This window comes from Penicillium crustosum, assembly GCF_028827405.1.
Source record: "Penicillium crustosum strain IBT 35664 chromosome Unknown utg000005l_segment0_segment0, whole genome shotgun sequence".
In the NCBI taxonomy this organism is placed as follows: Eukaryota; Fungi; Ascomycota; class Eurotiomycetes; order Eurotiales; family Aspergillaceae; genus Penicillium; species Penicillium crustosum.
The window spans coordinates 1,854,407-1,872,595 of NW_026623126.1; the positions used below are offsets into that span (position 1 = coordinate 1,854,407).

Genomic DNA, 18,189 nt, shown 5'->3' on the forward strand with positions numbered 1-18,189 from the left:
GTTGTTCCATCTTCAACCTACGAGGGATAAGGTAATGGACACACAGCATGCAGGCTGGATCATAAACAACTCTTTCATTTCTACCTCTACTTTCTCTTTATTTACTCTTGTGGTACATAGAGACATGCCTGTTTCAACAGAGACAGTGATCCCTCCATCTTGAGGATCTCAAATGGCTCAAGAGGAATCATCACCATTTCCGAGCCTGCCACTGTCCATGCCCATTGAAGCCACTCAGAGTCCAGCCACCCACTACCCTCGGTAAGCCAATAAACTCCATCGCCGGATGCCCACGAGCTTGGTTGCTCCGCCTTAGTGTATTCTTGGAACTGGCGAAGTGTTTCGCTAGCCTCATCCGCACCAGTTTCAATAGATCTGGAAGTGTGAGAAGGCGGAGGGTATTGCTCAAGCAGGAAAGTAAACCATCGGTTGAGACGCGATGACAAACTTTGCCGTGCCTCTGGCGAATTATATGTTGCAACAAGCAAGCAAATAACCGTTGCAAACATAGTCTGTGGATCGGTGGATATACTCGGGACAGCCTGGCTCGCCACTCCGAGGGCGTGTTGGAAGCATGTTTGAGCTGACTCCTGCATTTCAGCCGGGAGAAGGCTGAAAAGCTCGCCTAATCTGAACAGCTCACCATTTTTGGTGATGAGTGACGGACGCTCCAGGATGCGCACTCGGATCCGGGACATGACATCTTCCGAGAGAAGGCCGGCCGGGATGCGTGCCATTAGTTCATATAGGAGGATCTTAGTATCCTCCCAGCTTTCACCACGCTTGTGTTCCCTGCCGCGTGAGATAGTCCAGGTAGCGATAACCAAGGCAGCCTGATCTAATGTTATCAGTCCATTACGGTAGATCTGGGAGTGTGTCTGGTTCAGAGTGGTTGGTTGTAAAGGCAGATGCTCCGCACTGGCTTTCAGGTTTGTGGCATGTGCCATGAGCTCAAAGCTAATCTGAGCGAGAGCAGCATAGATACTATGGCTGTTTCCATATCCTGGGGGAATGCGAATAGAGCCCTCGGTGATCTCAAGCAATTTGCGCTCGCGTATGTTGGATTCCATGACGGTCAATGCGTTGAACAATGCCGGTGAGAAGATCGAGTGTTCCATCTTTGTTTCGGGGGCCAGTAGTGGATAAAAGGGATTGAAGATATAATAGTGGTCCTCAATATTCTTGGCAACCTGAGGGAACAGTTCTAGCTGGCGAGCCTTGGCTTCGCCGAGCGGGCTGTCGGGCTTCACACCCAGATGAACAATTCGATAATCTGTTGGGTTGCCGGCAATGCAGAATCCATAGTTTATCAACACTATGTTATAGTCAGTCTTTCTGGTGATTCAGACGTTTGGAGGGATTTGATATCATGCCATCCATAGCAAACCTGATACGTACATTGTTCATTATTACGAGGGCCATAATTGTTGGAAATTTCCTGGCCTGCTGAATGATCTTCAAGCACAAGAAGACCAATATCCTTATCACCCGCTCGCCACTCAACCTTTGCCATTGGTCGATGGTTTGGAAGGTCAATGAGTGGAAGCAGCGCGGAGACTCCATCCTCTGGAAGATCATCAGGCTGAACCGCCCCAGATAGAACCTTGGCCGAAAATGCTCGGGAGGTAATGATAGTCGAAGCCCAGAGATACAGCTCCCTGCATAAAAATCAGCATAGTGTTTCCTCGGTCTGGATAAAAGGGACAGAATAACTGAATCCCATACTTACCACGTATACTGCTCACAATCTGGGTATCCAATTTCCCCCAACTGAAGATAGCCCGAATCATACTTCTCCTCCCATATCTTAATCCTCTCAACAGCAGCCTCAGGAATGCCAGTACCCTGAATCCAATCTACATCCTCCTCACCAAAGAACAAAGGCGTGGTCAACTGACCCGGCTGAGGCAGGGTGCGAATATACGGATACCAGAATCCTTCAGCGCCCCGTAGATACTGGCCCATGAGGAAGAAGGCAAAAGTCTCCTCCGGGCCGACCTGATCGATCCATGTCCGCGGGAGGTCAACACCATGTTTAGGGAATGAACCCCGTGGTGACTCGTAGCCAATGGCATTGTACCAGGACATTGACAACTCAATTGGAGTGTTGATCACTCGGGTCTCTTTCGGGATGGCTTCTGGCCAGTCTGCTTTCACTTGCAAGTGCACGCCGCGCGAGGCGTCTTGTGCGATGCGCACACTCTTATCGATCATGCCACCATGCTGGATAAACCAGTTCAGTAGATCTGTATGGCCTATTAGGCTTGGATCGACTTGTCTGTTTCATTTGTGTTAGATCAGTTTTAACATTCCTGACTTGCAAATACCTGGGAATGACGTATCTCCAGACTGCACTTACTCGGAGGAAGCTGCCATTTTTGCAGCAGGTGTATTTTATCTGATCTTTTGTTTTTCTCACAAGTACAGCTGTTTGCCACACTGTTATCCAAGAATGAACGGACTTGGTTGTATCGGTCAAAATCCTGAGGAAAGAATTGATGCGGGATGGTGGGGGCCCGCTTTTTTCTCCCAGTCCGTGAGATTCGACGTTCTTTATGTCCGCATCCTGGAAGAACGATCTATCAAATATAGGCACTTTAAGGCTGGTCTAGAAGGGTTTGCTACTAATTTCTCAAATTAAATCAATTCGCTTCTCCAGACTTCAACTATATCGTACACAGGCGAATGCCAACAATCAAAAGCCACGGACTCGTAAGCCGTTCCCAGGCAAAGTAGCATGCGATACATGCAAGGACACAAATAAAACATCAGACCAGAAAGCTCTCCATGCAGAACTTGAGTATCGTAAATGCAGAACCCCATGGCTACCCCATCGATGGAAAGTGTATATACAAACGCCATGCCGCGACGGCGACGTAAAAACCCCCACCGTTTCTCCCGGCAGGATGCACCGTCACGGCCACGCAATCAAATGCAAAAGAGTGCCTTAATTCGAGGTCGAGGACTTGCGGCCAGGGACCACAATTTCCACCAATCCATCATCTTCGCCATCACTGCTGTCGTTTTGCTCGTCTTCATAATGGGAGCTCACGGCCCGGGATCGGCGGAAGTTGTTGTATCGGCCGGGGCCCGAGAGGTTAGAGTAACCAAGGGATTCGTTGATGATAGCCTCGTCCTCGTCGTCGGAGTCCATCATGCCAATGCCACTCGGTCCGACCATCTCGCCCATCTCATCGTCGTCGTCATCTTCGACTTCGAGAGGAACACGAACCTGGCGCCTCACGGATTCTGCGTGGCCATCACCTTCATCTTCAGATGAGTTGGTTGACAGTGAGTCTGGAGGGCTGAATCCCGATTCTGGGAAGGTAGGTGAGTGTTTGGCATTGCCTGAACCAAAGTCACTATTAGGGAACGCGGAGCTGCCTCCCTCCGCATCATCATCAATCCCTGCAATTACGAATGGGTTGCTCGGCCAGTCCGACTCCCGGTCCCCACTTCCTTCACCCCCTCTGTCTTCTCCGTCGCCCTCTTCATGTTCTGATGGCTGTTGCTTTTGGGCGGCAAGGCGCGCGGCCAACTGACGGCGTGCCCGGGATGGACCGAGGCTCAATGGAGCAGGTGGTGGGGGTAAGATAGGAATAGGTTGACTGGCTGAACTTGTCAACACCTATTAGAAATTCATGTTAGTAAATAGGCAATACATTTCATGGCCGATGGCCTGTGAACGCAAAGGGAAAAGTGCAGAAGAAACCCAGTTCAATACAAATTGACAAGATTCTCTGGGCTGGGATTTGCAAGGTGTTGTCGGCAGTGAAGATCAGCCAACAGGCATAACACCACTTTGAGTCAAAACCACAGAGATTGCATGAGGGGACAATGAGAATGGGCAGATAGAGATCCGGAACGCCCGCGGGAGGTCAATGGCTCCATCGAAAGAGCGCTAGCGATCAAACTCTCTATTTGAAACCCCGGCTCGGTTGCATCCCGCTATAAGTTTCGATACATTTGGGAGAGGGGGATATTAAGATCAAAAACCAAGAAAAGAAAGGGAGAATCGAGAAGGGGAATATAACAGGGGATGCACGGTGTCGTTTAAGGATCGTGCCCCATTATGTCAATCGGGAAGAGATCACCCACATTGTCAGTGTCGCCTTGATCGGCATTGCCGGAGTCTCTGTCGTCTTGATCCTCCATTTCTTCGTCCTCGTCATCGCTTGAGCTGGCAAAGCCACTCAAAAGAGAGGTGCCACCTCCGGTAAATGTTCCACCGGAAGCACTTCCTTGGCTGAGATCGAAGCTCTGGAAGGTTGAGCCACCGATTCCTCCATTTAATCCTGCATCCGCCAAAGCATTGGAGTTAGAGAATCCTTGGCCAGAGTTGGTATTGTTAAGGCTAGTCTGGCGAGACCCAACCGACATATCGGGACGAACGCCGCCGAGAATAGCATTATCACGCTCGCGAGTCTCTGACAAAGTCTGTTCGACATACTCAATCCAGTCAGGATTCAGCACACTCTCCATAACGGACCGTGAAAGCAACTCTGGTGGATGGCGCTCGCTGAATTTAACAACTTCCTCCGCAACAAGAGTAAGATGTCCCATGTATCCAAGGCGGATTTGCTTCGTCCGCTGGGTCTCATCACTGCGCTTCTGTCCTTCAACAATCGCGGTGGTGATCCGACCGGTGTCAAATACATTGACAGCGAGTGCCCGGTTGTAGCCACGCTCCATGGGCCCATTGAAGACTTGTTGTATCACATCGTAAACAACATTGTGAAGGAAGTTGTTCCATGGGAAACGGAAGAAGAAGCCCTATCAATGGTCAGCATATATGTTCACCGTTTTCCAAAAGAAATACCAACCAGTATCGTTGGGACCACTTTGTTCTCTACAAACTGGATCTTCAAGTAATCACCGACCACGGGTTGCCCGTCAGTGTCGAGTTGGATATATTGTTCAGCCGAATCCTCATCGCCTCCGTCGTTCAGAACGCTTGTTTCCTCAGCCTGCGCAGTAGCACTAGATGCTTCTTCCGATTGATCGGCAGGGGCCGGGTTTGACTCCGATGCTTGTTCCTTCGAAAAGAGAGGAGCTGGGACGTCTTGAGAGACAGAAGCCACATCCTGGTTCTCCTGTTCAGGCTTTTGCTGCTCACCCTGTGCTTCACCTTCAAGATTCATGCTGCCAACTTGGTCAGGGAGACCAATAGTAGGCGACGAGGGATCAATGGGTTCGGTGGAACTTTCAGATGAATTTTTGATTTCTTCGGAAGACACCGCCTCTGCTGCTGTGATCTCCGGTGGGGGAATTTCGCTGACCGTGTCTGTTGGCTGCGAGTCTGCAGTAGTCGTTGTGTCGGCACCCGATTTTGTGCCCACTAAAACACCAGATGCACCAACATCCTCAAATCCTTCTTCATCGCCCGCGTGTGGCACTTCTGTGATTTTGATATCTTCCGGGGATCCAGAATCGAAGGCTGAATCGTTTGCGAAATCGGCCGTGGTATCATTACAATCGACTCCGGAATGCTCGTCTTGGTGTGGATCGAAAACCCCTTCACGGATCAACCGCTCACGCTCCTCATCCCTCTGCTTGACGTACTCATCGCTGCCTGGTTCATTCAAAAGTCCCATGTTACTGCAATGAAGGAGCTCTGCCATCAATTCACACGTCTTGAATCGGTCGAAACCAAGCGGCTCAATTTGCCCACCCCATGCAGAGTTCAACTTTCCTCGCTCAACAGTCTTGAGCTTATTTCCATCATGAATAGTGTGTTGGGAACTTTGAATGAGAGCCATGAACTGGGGAATATGTTTGGCGAAGAGGCGCAGCAACGTTCCAAGGTAAATTGGGTCATAAGTGGTGAGCATTGTATCGGGTCCGCCAAGTGACTCCGGATCATAGTCAGAATTGTTCTTGCGAATTACCTCAATGACAATACCCACGCCCACGGTCAGGGGATTGCCGCCCTTGAGCATAGCATCGATGAGCTGCTGTACACACTGGGTCGAGACAAGCTGACGCGTCAAGCTGTTAGGACCAATACATGACTGGTCGTTCGGGCTGGCATTTGCAGATATAGTAATGATCGCTTTCAGGAAGTCGCCTGCCGAGGTTTGAACTGATGCCGGGCGATCGGGTGACAAGAAACACAGAAGGTTGGGGATCAAATCCTGGGATTTGAGCCAGTCGACGGTACCCTGCCCACCCTCCGCTTTCTCGAGGCTGATAATTTTCAAGAGAAGATCCATGACCATCGGGTTGTCAACATGCTGCAACAATGCCGGGACAATCCCATCGAGCGTCTTGAGGAACCCCAGCATCTCCTCGGTCTTTTTATCAAGCAAGGTCTCGTTTACTTTGGTGAAGTAGCTTGCCTGCAATGAATCAAGAGGTGGGGGTCGTCGTAGGAAGCCCCAGAAGTCTTGCAAGTATGAAGGGTTGGCCATCATAGATTCGAGGATAGACCAGGTCTCTGATGAGAGAATCTCACAAGCGATATACGCGTGCTTCAGACGATTCTTCTCAACTTTGTCTAGGTCCTCCGGGTCAAGAATATCCCTCAGCGGATCCCCTTCCTTCTCCTCGTCTGTGTCCGTCTGGTCCGCGGACGTGACAGCATCCTTGTCCTTCTCTGAAGTGTCCTTCGTATCATCTTCATCGTTCTCTTCATCATCACTCACCAAACTCGGTGCAGTGACATAGTCCATAAGCCGTTTCAAGACATGGTCCTCGCGCAGGTATTCAATGAGTTTCGTATTAAGCTGTTTCAGTTCTTGAATGATTTCGGGCTCGTCTAAGAGTTCCTCGAGAGTGACATCGGGTTTGTCAAGTAGGGTATCGATGGTGGAGATATTCGCATATCCCCCAAAGCGCCAAAACATGATGGAGTATATAGCCGAGGGAAATGATTCATAAAATGGATTCGTTTCGTTCGTCTCCGAGATGTCGTAACGGAGCAGTCTATGGTACAAGGGTTGCTCGAAAGATCGGGTTCCCAGGAGAGTTGCGCGACAGGTCGATACACCGGCAAGCCAAGTGTGGAGTCCACACAGAGACCAGGTCGCGCAGATTGAGTGGGGTACGCTCGACCGTCACGGCTGATAAATGACTGGAGCTAGAGAGATAATCGATTGAAAAGTGAAGCGATCTAGCGCTGTGCGAATAGAGAATGTATTAGCAATCGGGTTCATACGCTTGCATCACCAGCAGTCCCGATGATGTGTACCCGTGAAGCAGGCCGCCTTCACCGAATGGGTGCGACGGACGGATTTGGAGGATTTGGTCAAGGGGGTTTAAAGGACCTTCTGAACCAGAATATAGAGGCCTTAATGGATCATACCTTCAATCTTGAGTGAATGACGAAGAAATAGAGAAATCCGAACCTCCCTGTGGGTTTAGGGAGGGGAAGATGAAGAAATGGAGAGTGGAGTTGGAGAGTCAAAATGAGCAGACTCGACACACAGAGAGTGAGAGAGAGAGACGCTTAATAGTGACTCAACTCCTGTCCATCAAGGAAGCAGTTGAAGAGAGAAGAGAGGTTCCGCTTCGGGGGAAGCTGTGCTGATCGATTACCGATCCCTGATGGCCACGAGCCCTGTAGAAGCAGGGGCGGAAACATCTGGGCACGTATGTAATCACCGCGGGGATAAAACCCCCAGATAAGAATGAACTACCAGATTCCTGAATATATGTGACCTTGATGGGAATTATATCGTTATTATGTTCTTTTTTTTAATCTTACTTTATTTATTCTGGTGCTTTTAAATTTCCATCTCATCTCATCATGGGGTCAGCTGCATGAAAATGACGGTGGGTACTGGGTACAACCCTTCCCCGCCAGATTTGTGTGCTAAAGAAAGTACCGAATACCTTCAATGTCCTATCCCACGTCGTAGCCCAAATTAACTGCCACGGGGAAATACAAGGATCTAGATACTAGCGGATAGTATGTATATCATTTGACGATTCCGCTCCATGCCTTTTTTGTGACATCTCCTAGCAAACTCTTCCTAAGGTGAAAACTTGGGTATAAAAACCATCTGAACTGAAACTTTGAATGTACTGTACGATCACGTGCATATTGCAGCCTCAGGCACCAGGTGACGTTTCCTGTACACAATTCTGGGCTCGTATACTTTTCCAATACAACGATCAGGCGCACAGTCATAGATCACATCATCTTCGAGAAACCGCTCAAAAGCTGTGTGCATGACCAGCTGAGCGGGAAAAGGTGATGTGGCAAAATAATCTGTATCAACCCTACTAATAGTAGCATCAACATAGTCTATATAGACATTCACATAGACTGCGATTAATTCCCATTAATACGCACAAGTATGCATGGTCCAAAATTCAGATGTTAATTGGACTTATACGGTCAAGGTTCTTATCACTGTGTAAAATGATACTTCATCTACAATCAGTCCACGAAGCCAGTCGAGGGATCCTTCAGTAGGTCCAGCATGGAAAAGCTCCTACTAAAGGCTCTATTTACCAAAGGAGGCCAGCAATTGCAAAAATGTTGCCGTATATGAGCTGTTGATTTCTAGACAAGCGTATGATACATTTTACCTAGGTTATATATAGGGTGTACTCATGATAATATTGAAGCTTGATGTCGTAACGGATATCAATACTCTAGCATTTCCCGCATTTATATCTAAAGAGTTTAAAATGCATCCGCTTAATATATATCCTAGTAGTGGTCAACGTGAGAGAAAGACTACTAACTCGCTTCTCGGGGTGTTTTCCGTTTCCCGTGAAGGTTTAATGTCGGTTCTTGGTTAGTTCTCTACATATTTGTAGGTATCATACTTGGTTAAACATTCTGGCGTGCGTCTGTGTCAGGTTGATAGAATCGTGACAACCACTTCGATATTATAGATAGGCTTTATATGGAGGAGAGAACTCGGTCAAGTGTCTTTACAAGATAAGTACACTGCTAATCCTCTCATCTTTTTTCTTATTTTACTAGCCATCTAGTTTCGAGATTAATCACTCATTCACATCTTAATTAATTCACGGTTTATGAAACTCACAGAACAAATTTTATAATTATCATTATTAAGCTAGCTATTATTTATGAATGGCTCCAATTCATAATTTTAGGGAGGCTCCGAGAGATAGAATTGACTACAATGTGCAATAGGTCCTTGCCTATCACGGCACATCTTTTATATTTCCTTTGTGAAGCTCCTACGGTACATATACACCGCGTTTGTAGAGGGAAATCCAGTGAGATTTTTGTTTTCCAACCTCGAATGAATGTATGGAAATGAGAGAAAACCATGCATTAAAAAAATGCATTCTTAGCCCGCGGACGCACTCCTATCAACAGCAATACCTAGGTAACCGCAGCAGCAGCATCAACAGAGCCCGCACCAAGGGTTCCAACGCCTCCGTCCCGTGGGCACGGCGCCACCCGCGGTAGCGGGTGGCGCTGTAGGTCTTTCCACTCTAGTTAAGGTTTGCGTGGTGCGCCACGTTTGGGGCAAGAAAAGGCGCTGGTGATCTAATAGTGTCCGACAGTGACTACTGTTGTGATGGACAACAGCATGTTCGTCTAGTATATCGGGTATAGTTCTGTAGGCGATATGCCAGTTGTCATTCATTCCTTACAGGACGGCTCGTCGGGCCAAAGTACCGGGGATTTAATTGGCAACACACTGACAACCTTCTCCTGGCTCAAATTGCGACTGGTGTCCTCATCACTGTTCCCCGATCTACGGTTATACATAGAAAAGTCCTCTGCACAGATTATGCTTTTTGTCGCCTTCGCATACTTCTAAAAAGACTAGAAAAGAGACATATTGTAAATAATTATTACGCAACAACTTAGATAGGTTTTCCAATCGGTTTAGATAATCTCAATTGGTGTTATTGATTGGTTTAGGACTGACCTACCTTTGTTTCAGATTGCGTTCATACCATCTGATGTCCCTGTAGATCTGCGGGTCAGTCCTAGAGACCCTCACTGTCGGCGTAATGCTGGACAGTACTCGGCACTTTGCTAACTACCAAGATTACAACCCCACACCCTGGGGCCACACGAAAAGGGGCCGCACGAGTTAAAGCTAAGACGGGTTAACTCAAAATAAAAACGGAATGGAATCTCTAAATCCAAAGTCACTGTGGGTCTGCATTAAATTGAGCATTAAGGGCAACTATCAAAAGGGCACGTACGGAATATATGAACGTGAGGTAAAAAGCTTTCTCCTCAACCACTACTCTGAACTACACCTATATTTCGACTGGATCCTATGAACAATGTATAACGAAGGATGTAGTATTAGAAGCCATAACTTTATCCCAACTACATAATATACTATGGTAAGCCCCGTTCTACAACATAAGTACGAAGTACATAAGATGATATTAACTTTTAACCGTGCAGAGCTCAACCGTGCGGCACAAGCCCGAAAAGGCAATCCGGGTACATAGTCCGCCTCGATTATACCTATGTAGGTAATTCCCCGAACAATCTCCAGTCCAGGTGGGGCAAAATCATGTACAAGATTGGTTCGTCTGCTTGAAACGCCGGCAGGGGCTGAGTGTAAATAGGTTAAAGACATAACGAACGACATTACGTCTTACAGTGGATAAATTAATAAAAGAAACTCTGATGTATGCTGTAATGAATCAATTGTAGTTTCATCTTGATTCCAAGGGTCCATACCTGGACTACATACACATATCAGCGACATATCAGACTTATAAGAGAGAAACCTCTCGCATGTAGCATTATCAGCACCCAACTATCCTTCATTCATTCATCCTTTCTTTCTTCTAGCTCCCGTGTTCCATCATGTTCACCAGACTTTCGCTCTTTTCTCTTCTTGCCTCGACGCTGGCCGCCGGATTGTCCTACGACAACATTGACAAGGCTGCCACTCCCCGGGCCAAGGAGCTCCTCAAGTATGTTCAGTCTCAGTACGGCTCGCACTACATTTCCGGTCAGCAGGAATTGTCCAGCTTGGAATGGGTGAAGGAGAATATCGGCGTCACCCCAGCCATCCTGGGCACCGACCTCATGAATTACTCGCCCTCTGCCGTTGCCCACGGAAGCAAGAGTCAGACTATCGAGCAAGCCATCAAGTTTGACAAGGAAGGCGGTATCAATGCTCTTGTCTGGCATTGGTATGCCCCGAACTGTTTGCTTGATACCGAAAAAGAGCCATGGTATAAAGGATTCTACACCGAGGCAACCTGTTTCAATGTAGCCAGTGCCCTTGGCCGCCGCGGGAACGGAACGGACTACCGACTATTGATTCGGGATATCGATGCTATTGCGGTCCAGCTCAAGCGTTTGGCAGATGCAGACGTTCCTATTCTCTTCCGCCCACTTCACGAGCCGGAAGGTGCATGGTTCTGGTGGGGAGCTCAAGGCCCAGCTCCCTTCAAGAAGCTCTGGGACATCATCTACGACCGCATCACCCGCGTACACAACATTCACAACATCGTGTGGGTTTGCAACACCGCCGATTCCAAGTGGTATCCCGGAAATGACAAGTGCGATATTGCCACTATTGACTACTATGGCAACGCTGGTGACCACGGTGCTCTCGAAGGTAAATTCCACGAGCTGCAAAATGTCACCAAGAGTGAGAGAGTCCTTGCTCTCGCGGAAGTTGGGTCCATCCCCGACCCTGAGCTTCAGGCTAAGGAGAACATTCCCTGGGCCTACTGGATGGCCTGGAACGACGAGTTCATCAAGGATGGGAAGCACAATTCCCAACAATTCCTGAAGGACACCTTCAACAACAAGCGCGTTGTTACCCTCGATGGTACTACAAAGATTAAGAACTGAAGCGGGCTTAAACCTTAGCCAGGGAATCATAGATCTATGATCTGTGACCACGTTTTGCTAAGCTGTACTAGTTGGGTATGGATTGAGGTTCTTTTCACATGTATTGCACAAGGCTTTATTCAATGTTGGCATTAGATGCCCATTCTTTTGTTTCGATGTTTCTTATTACTGCGCGTGGGCGTCGTGGGTGTCTATGCGTCCCGTGTTTACCCATTATACTTTCTATTGTGACGCCTCATGTGAGTGACTACATGTGGCAGACTTTCTACCTTTGGTATTATAGAGATATAGTTCCTTTCTTTTAATTCACCTATCCCTCTCATTTCCTACTTCCTTTCCTAAAACATAACTTCAATTGTTTCTTTCTTGTGATTATTTTACTCGACTAAAATACCATGCCAATCCAACTGGCCAGAATGCTTCGAATACCAGGCGAACTAAAAGCTACTTCATTCAAGCGATTTAAGGCGTTTTACATAGACGTATAGTTTACAAAATACATGTACTCCTTATTCGATTCCAATGTTAATCCATCCTCTCTGCTATTTTACTCTATAATGCGCATTTGGATTCTTATTGTTCTGCCTATTGTTTCGTCCACTTTTAATAGCTAGCGGAGCAGTGATTGGGAAATGGCTGGGAGTATGGCTGCCGAAGACTTAAACTGTACGGCCAATTCCAGATGGATACATCAAAAACATGGATAAAAACAAATAAAATGATTCCAAAGTCGTATGATTGTATTAATGCTATATATAACTACATTTAGGAAACAATGTGTGTATATGATGAAGTAGACATGAAGTAGGAGATAAACAAGCATTGGCCAACTGTGTGGGGAGTAGAGCAACCCCGAATCTACAGTCGGGCCGGACGAACGCATCTACCCGTGGCCGCCATCAACAACTAAGATGGCGAATCAGACGCGTTCCAGTTCTATCTACTCCATAGTAATCTCTAATAACAAAGGTTAGATAAACGGAAGTACAGACTGTGCTTAGAAATAACCCCCCTACTCATTAGAAATCTATGTGAGCTAATTTGCAGTCTGACCTTTTTGATATCTTCCTTACGAGATATAAACCGCAAGCATGACCCAAATTCCTTTATATCACAAGTATCATATGCGCATCAAGGCAAAAGCATGGCTCTCTTTTCAAGCCTCCGCGCCACCCTAACCCAAGCATATCCTCCTACTCCAGCTTTCACAGAGGCAAACGTCCCCCCAGGCTCGCAAAATGGTCGCGTTTTTATTGTGACAGGTGGGAATGCAGGTATTGGGCTTGAGCTGTGCAAGATTCTCTACGCTGGTGGAGCAACTGTCTATATGGCTTCTCGATCCCAGGTAAGTCCAAACAGTTGGCTTTTGACCCCCAAATCTACTAACTACTCTTGAACTCGCAGGCCAAAGCAGAAGCGGTCATCAAAACGATCACCGAGGCAGCGACATCTAAGAATACCAGTGGCAAACTGAAGTTCCTGCATCTGGATCTGAATGATCTCTTGGTCGTCAAAGCCGCAGCAGAAAGCTTCGCGCAGCAGGAAGATAAGCTAGATGTGCTGTGGAACAATGCCGGCACCGGCGCTAACGCTGTCACGATCGGCCAACGCACAGCCCAAGACTTCGAGCCTATGATAGGAATGCACTGTATTGCAACACTTCTTTTCACTAAACTCCTCCTCCCACAGCTGCGCGCCGCTGCCGCCGCTTCTGGCGGGAGTGGCAAGACTCGTGTTATCTGGACATCAAGCGCTCTGGCAGAGGCGGGTTCACCAACCAACGGCATCAATTTCGACCTGTTGGACAAAGGAACGAAGGACCGCACTGAGAATTACGGGGCATCCAAAGCGGCCACCTGGATCCTTAGTCGGGAATTTGCTCGTCGATACGCCAAGGACGGAATCGTCAGTGTTTGTCTGAACCCGGGTTTCTTGAAGACAGCGTCCTTTAATGGGACCCCCGCAGCCGTCATGTTCGTCTTGAACAAGGTTCTCCTGAGTGATGCGATCTACGGCGCGTACACGGAACTTTATGCTGGACTCTCGCCCGATGTCACGTTGGAAAAGAGCGGTTCGTATATCATTCCCTGGGGCCGGATTCGCCCAAATGAGGCTACTCCACGACAGGATCTCATCAAAGCTGGGGATTCTAAGGAGGAAGGGGGTCTGGATTATGGGAATAAATTCTGGGCTTGGTGTGAAGGGAAATGGAGAAGTTATGTTTAGGAAATGAACTTTTCAGGTAATGTAAATTTTTGAACTCAATTCTGTTTTTATTTTCATTTCGTATGAGAAATAGCACTGCTCAATATGTATGAATGGATTGGCGACCATTTGGCACCGCTGCTTTGGATCCCCGTCCATCCTCAGTTTGAGTCCGTTTGATCTCAAGCTGCCGGATCGCCTCCGGGCGATGACTTTTTTGTTATCTTTTATTGATACTTCCGATCACAATCCACAGGTTTCTACATGCCATGCAAAGAACAAGGCGCAACTAGTTTTAAACAATACCCTTGTTAAGTCTAGCTTGTCCTTCTAGACCTAGGTGCGGTTAGAAGCAGGCAGTGTCTCTTCTGTAAGTTTATCATACTTCAGGAAGATGGCCGAATTTGACAAGCCAGAGGTCTAGGGCCAAGGTACCTCGAAAGGATATCAGTTCACAGGGCTGAGGTGGGCACCCAGGCCACGGGGTTCACGCAGCCCCCAGGGTGGGACCTCGGGACCTCCCTTCAGGGCTCGGCCCCGGGGAGATCAGTGAGCTTATCTAATAAAGTGTCGTGCTCAATTTTACTCTGAGGAAAAAGCAGCACGGCCTCAGGACCAAAACGGAAAGGGAAAGCCAAGAAGTGGCTCCAGGCAATCCGGTCTACGTACTCCGTACATGTACATAACGTATTTACTTACATAGGAAACAATTCAAAGACTTCTCGTTTATTCTATACTTTTGCCAGCTCTTCCCAGCTCTGTCGCGATTATTGGTTAATCACTACCTCGGCCCACCCATCGCGGTTTTATTGAGCACTGGCCACGCGCGGTCTGGAATCGCTCTCAAGTCCGCTGCCTATTTGCCCTCACCCTCACCTTTCAATAATAACCCCCAACCCAACCCACCATCATGAACCGACTATTCGGCACAAAGAGTACAGGCCCCAAGCCGACTCTTGAAGGCGCTATCAGCAATGTACGATGCCCGCACAAGCCCGATCCAAGGCACCCATCCCCGCCCCTCAAGATAACCCCACTAACAATACAACAGGTCGACACTCGAGTTTCCAGCATAGATGTCAAGCTAGCAGCCCTCAACTCCGAGCTCTCCACATACCAAAGCAAGATCGCCAAGATGCGCGACGGGCCGGGCAAGAATGCCCTCCGGCAGAAAGCGCTCAAGGTCCTCCAGCGACGAAAACAATACGAGGCGCAGCGCGACCAGCTCTCCCAACAATCATGGAATATGGAGCAGGCGGGGATGATGCAGGATAATTTGAAGAATGTGATGACGACGGTGGACGCGATGAAGACCACGACCAAGGAACTCAAGAAGCAGTATGGAAAGGTCGATGTGGATAAGATCGAGCAGATGCAGGATGAGATGGCGGATCTGATGGAGGTCGGGAATGAGATTCAAGAAAGTATCTCCCGGGCCTATGATGTCCCCGAGGATGTTGATGAGGCCGAGTTGGATGCGGAGCTTGAGGCACTGGGCGAGGAATCCATGTTCGAGAGCAGCATGAGTGAGAGTGCTATGCCGAGCTTCTTGCAAGATGAGGTAGCACCCCCGCAGTTTATTGATGAGCCGCCTGAGCAACATAAGGTCAAGGAGGCTGCGGGCGGACTTGGATAAGATTAATGTTAAAGCGTGCTTTTATTTAGCGGCAACTAGGTGTTCTTCTCTGTGTCAAGGCACAGACAGTGGAGTTGATTGGGTGTTTATTTTAACTTGCAGTAAGCTAAACTCATATCATATTCGAACCACTCATTCCATCCATGCGTCATACCATAGAAATTAGCATATGCATTACCGAGCTCCATGGATCTGTTTTCGCTGCAATCAGGAACTTGATAGGTCATGTCTATCGTCCCTGATATGCATCTTTATGCCATGCAAAGCAAAGCATAACTAGAGATTAAGATGCCTTGCCCATTCCCACGAGCACCAGCAGAGCCACATTCATCACAACGATGACAACCCACACAAGGACTGTAACCACCGAAGTGAGTAGGTTATTCCGCATCTGAACTGTCACTACATCAACTTCACCCTGTCTCTCGGAAGGTTCTTCGGTCCGAACGGTCATGTAGCGATTGAGACAAGTGAACCAGATAAGTGGCGCTGAAACAAATGGTAGAATAACACTCAAAACAACCTGGCTCGCAGTCAAAGTCTTATCAAGACCCTCCTTGCCAACAGCCGCAGCAATGATGATGCTGGGAATGATACTGATCGAGCGGGTGATGAGTCTTCGAAGCCATGGTCGGATGGACCAGTTCAGCATCCCCTCGCTCACCATTTGACCAGCAATGGTGCAGACAATTCCAGCAGAAATACCTGAGAGTAGCAGGGCGAGAGCAAAGACCAAGCCGGCAGCTGGTGCAATCGACTTGGAGAGCAAGTCGTGAATTCCAAAGAGGTCGGCATTGTCTCCGCCAGGAACATCATAGAGAGCAGCACCAGCGACGATTAGAATTGCGCTGTTCACAAACAGGGCGAAAGTAAAAAGTGACAGCGACAACTCAATGATCGAGTACTTCATGCAGCCGCGGATTGCGTGGATCGACGGGCGATATTTGACTTCGCCGTCTGCGTTACCTAGAGGTACTGTAGTCTCCACGTAACCAGAATCAACGTCGAATTCCTTGAGGCGGGATTGAACTACGCCGCTACCAAGGAATAGGGAGTGTGGCATAACAGTGGCACCGAGGATTCCACAACTTTGGTAAAGGCTGTAGGCGCGTTAGTAGTTGAGAAATTTGCGGGGGCAGCGACGAGGCGGATTAGACAGACTTACCCTTCGGATTGAACGATGGCCGAAGATGGCAGATATCCGCGGAATACTTCGCCAACTGACTGGTCCTTTACGAGAGAGAGCTGAATGCAAAAGCAAACAACAACACCTAGCACCAAAGCCATGACGAAGAACTCGAACAGTCGAAGTCCCCACATCTTGCCATTGGGTCGGTAGAAAATGAGAATGAAAAGAACATCCACCAAGGTGATAGCACAACCAGCTACCAAGGGGATATGCAACAGTAAGTTCAACGCGATCGCTGATCCAACCACCTTTCAATTTTGTCAGTACATCGATTCAAATCCCCTGGGCCAAAACGTGACACTCACCTCTGCAATATCAGTTGCGATAATGGCCGCTTCTGCGAAGATATAGAGAATAATCACCATCCATTTCGGAAGATGCTCTCGGCAATTTTCGGCCAGGTTCAGACCAGTCACAGAGCCCAGCTTGATACACAGGGACTGCAGAAGAATCGCAAATAGGTTGGAAAGCAGAACGATGAACAACAAGGAGTACTTGAAGTCTGCACCGGCTGCGACATCAGTGGCATAATTTCCGGGGTCGATATAGGCGACAGCGATGAGGAAACCAGGGCCGATGAAACGGCTGAATTTAACCAAAGTTCGAGCGCAGTTCAGAGTAGAAGATGTCAAGAAAGTAAAAAAAGGTTGGCGAGGTGATCCGCTGCTCCTCTGGGGGTGAATCACCTCCCAAGTCGGCAGCGATCACTTCGCCGCTTGGCACTTTTTCCTTTCCGGGGTCTCGATCTTGCTGACTGTTGGGTCTGTCATCAATAGATAACGGATCATCTCCTGCTGCATTTGCAGAATTGGCATGTCTGCGATGGACTCTGGAATTGGCGAGACCATTGAAGTCATTCCGCGTAGTCGTGTCCGGACTGAAGGGCGGTGGGCTTTGATTCCAACTCGGGTTTTGAAGTGTGTCATCCGTCCGCGAGGGGCAATTCATGGTTGCAGGCTTGGCTTGGCTGTCTTGGCTCAGTTTGTCTTGGCTGGATGTTGACGATTTCTTTTCAATCAAGCCTTGGATTCTGGAGTGCCAGAGAAGGTCAACGTTCAATGGGTAACTTGTGGAAATCCTGAGTCCGAAACCGCCCGATCTTCGTCTCCCGTTCTAGAACCCGCAATCCGTATGGAGTATGTAAACCGGAATTGTCTCACTTGAGTTATCGCTTCAGATCCCCGTGGCTCTACCCTTCTTATTTGTGTCTTTTTACGTTGAGAATTTTGAGATTTAAGTGTCTTAATGTCCTGCCACCGGTGGTCGCAAACGGTAGATGGAAGATCAAATTCCACACAAACAGTAAACGGTCGGAGTCATACTTGTATGCACAGTCTACATAAAATATGATCAGAAGATCGGGAGAAAAAAGTGGCTTGGGGGTTACTC

The 18,189-nt window shown here is 48.1% G+C and overlaps 6 protein-coding genes across 6 annotated transcripts; 3 read left to right on the forward strand and 3 right to left on the reverse strand.

Annotated features, from left to right (window-relative positions):
* Positions 1 to 101: 101 nt before the first annotated feature.
* On the reverse strand, positions 102 to 2,376 carry N7487_011394 (SET domain protein; the record flags this gene model as incomplete). Its single annotated transcript, XM_056879124.1, has 4 exons — positions 102 to 1,315; positions 1,399 to 1,658; positions 1,730 to 2,278; positions 2,360 to 2,376. The coding sequence occupies 4 exons, from the start codon at positions 2,374 to 2,376 to the stop codon at positions 102 to 104; spliced, it is 2,040 nt and encodes a 679-aa protein (XP_056724443.1).
* Positions 2,377 to 2,947: 571 nt separating this feature from the next.
* On the reverse strand, positions 2,948 to 6,845 carry N7487_011395 (SAPS family protein; the record flags this gene model as incomplete). The annotated part of the gene is made up of 3 exons (XM_056879125.1): positions 2,948 to 3,628; positions 4,099 to 4,773; positions 4,824 to 6,845. The coding sequence occupies 3 exons, from the start codon at positions 6,843 to 6,845 to the stop codon at positions 2,948 to 2,950; spliced, it is 3,378 nt and encodes a 1,125-aa protein (XP_056724444.1).
* Positions 6,846 to 10,768: 3,923 nt separating this feature from the next.
* N7487_011396 (uncharacterized protein) lies at positions 10,769 to 11,770 on the forward strand (the record flags this gene model as incomplete). The annotated part of the gene is made up of 1 exon (XM_056879126.1): positions 10,769 to 11,770. One exon carries the CDS (start codon positions 10,769 to 10,771, stop codon positions 11,768 to 11,770), a length of 1,002 nt encoding a protein of 333 aa, XP_056724445.1.
* Positions 11,771 to 12,914: 1,144 nt separating this feature from the next.
* Positions 12,915 to 13,996, forward strand: N7487_011397 (uncharacterized protein; the record flags this gene model as incomplete). The annotated part of the gene is made up of 2 exons (XM_056879127.1): positions 12,915 to 13,115; positions 13,175 to 13,996. The coding sequence occupies 2 exons, from the start codon at positions 12,915 to 12,917 to the stop codon at positions 13,994 to 13,996; spliced, it is 1,023 nt and encodes a 340-aa protein (XP_056724446.1).
* Positions 13,997 to 14,885: 889 nt separating this feature from the next.
* On the forward strand, positions 14,886 to 15,611 carry N7487_011398 (putative SNF7 family protein (Cta1); the record flags this gene model as incomplete). Its single annotated transcript, XM_056879128.1, has 2 exons — positions 14,886 to 14,951; positions 15,027 to 15,611. The coding sequence occupies 2 exons, from the start codon at positions 14,886 to 14,888 to the stop codon at positions 15,609 to 15,611; spliced, it is 651 nt and encodes a 216-aa protein (XP_056724447.1).
* A 283-nt stretch (positions 15,612 to 15,894) lies between these two features.
* N7487_011399 (NRAMP family metal ion transporter) lies at positions 15,895 to 17,748 on the reverse strand (the record flags this gene model as incomplete). The annotated part of the gene is made up of 4 exons (XM_056879129.1): positions 15,895 to 16,711; positions 16,777 to 17,048; positions 17,106 to 17,471; positions 17,509 to 17,748. The coding sequence occupies 4 exons, from the start codon at positions 17,746 to 17,748 to the stop codon at positions 15,895 to 15,897; spliced, it is 1,695 nt and encodes a 564-aa protein (XP_056724448.1).
* Positions 17,749 to 18,189: the final 441 nt, after the last annotated feature.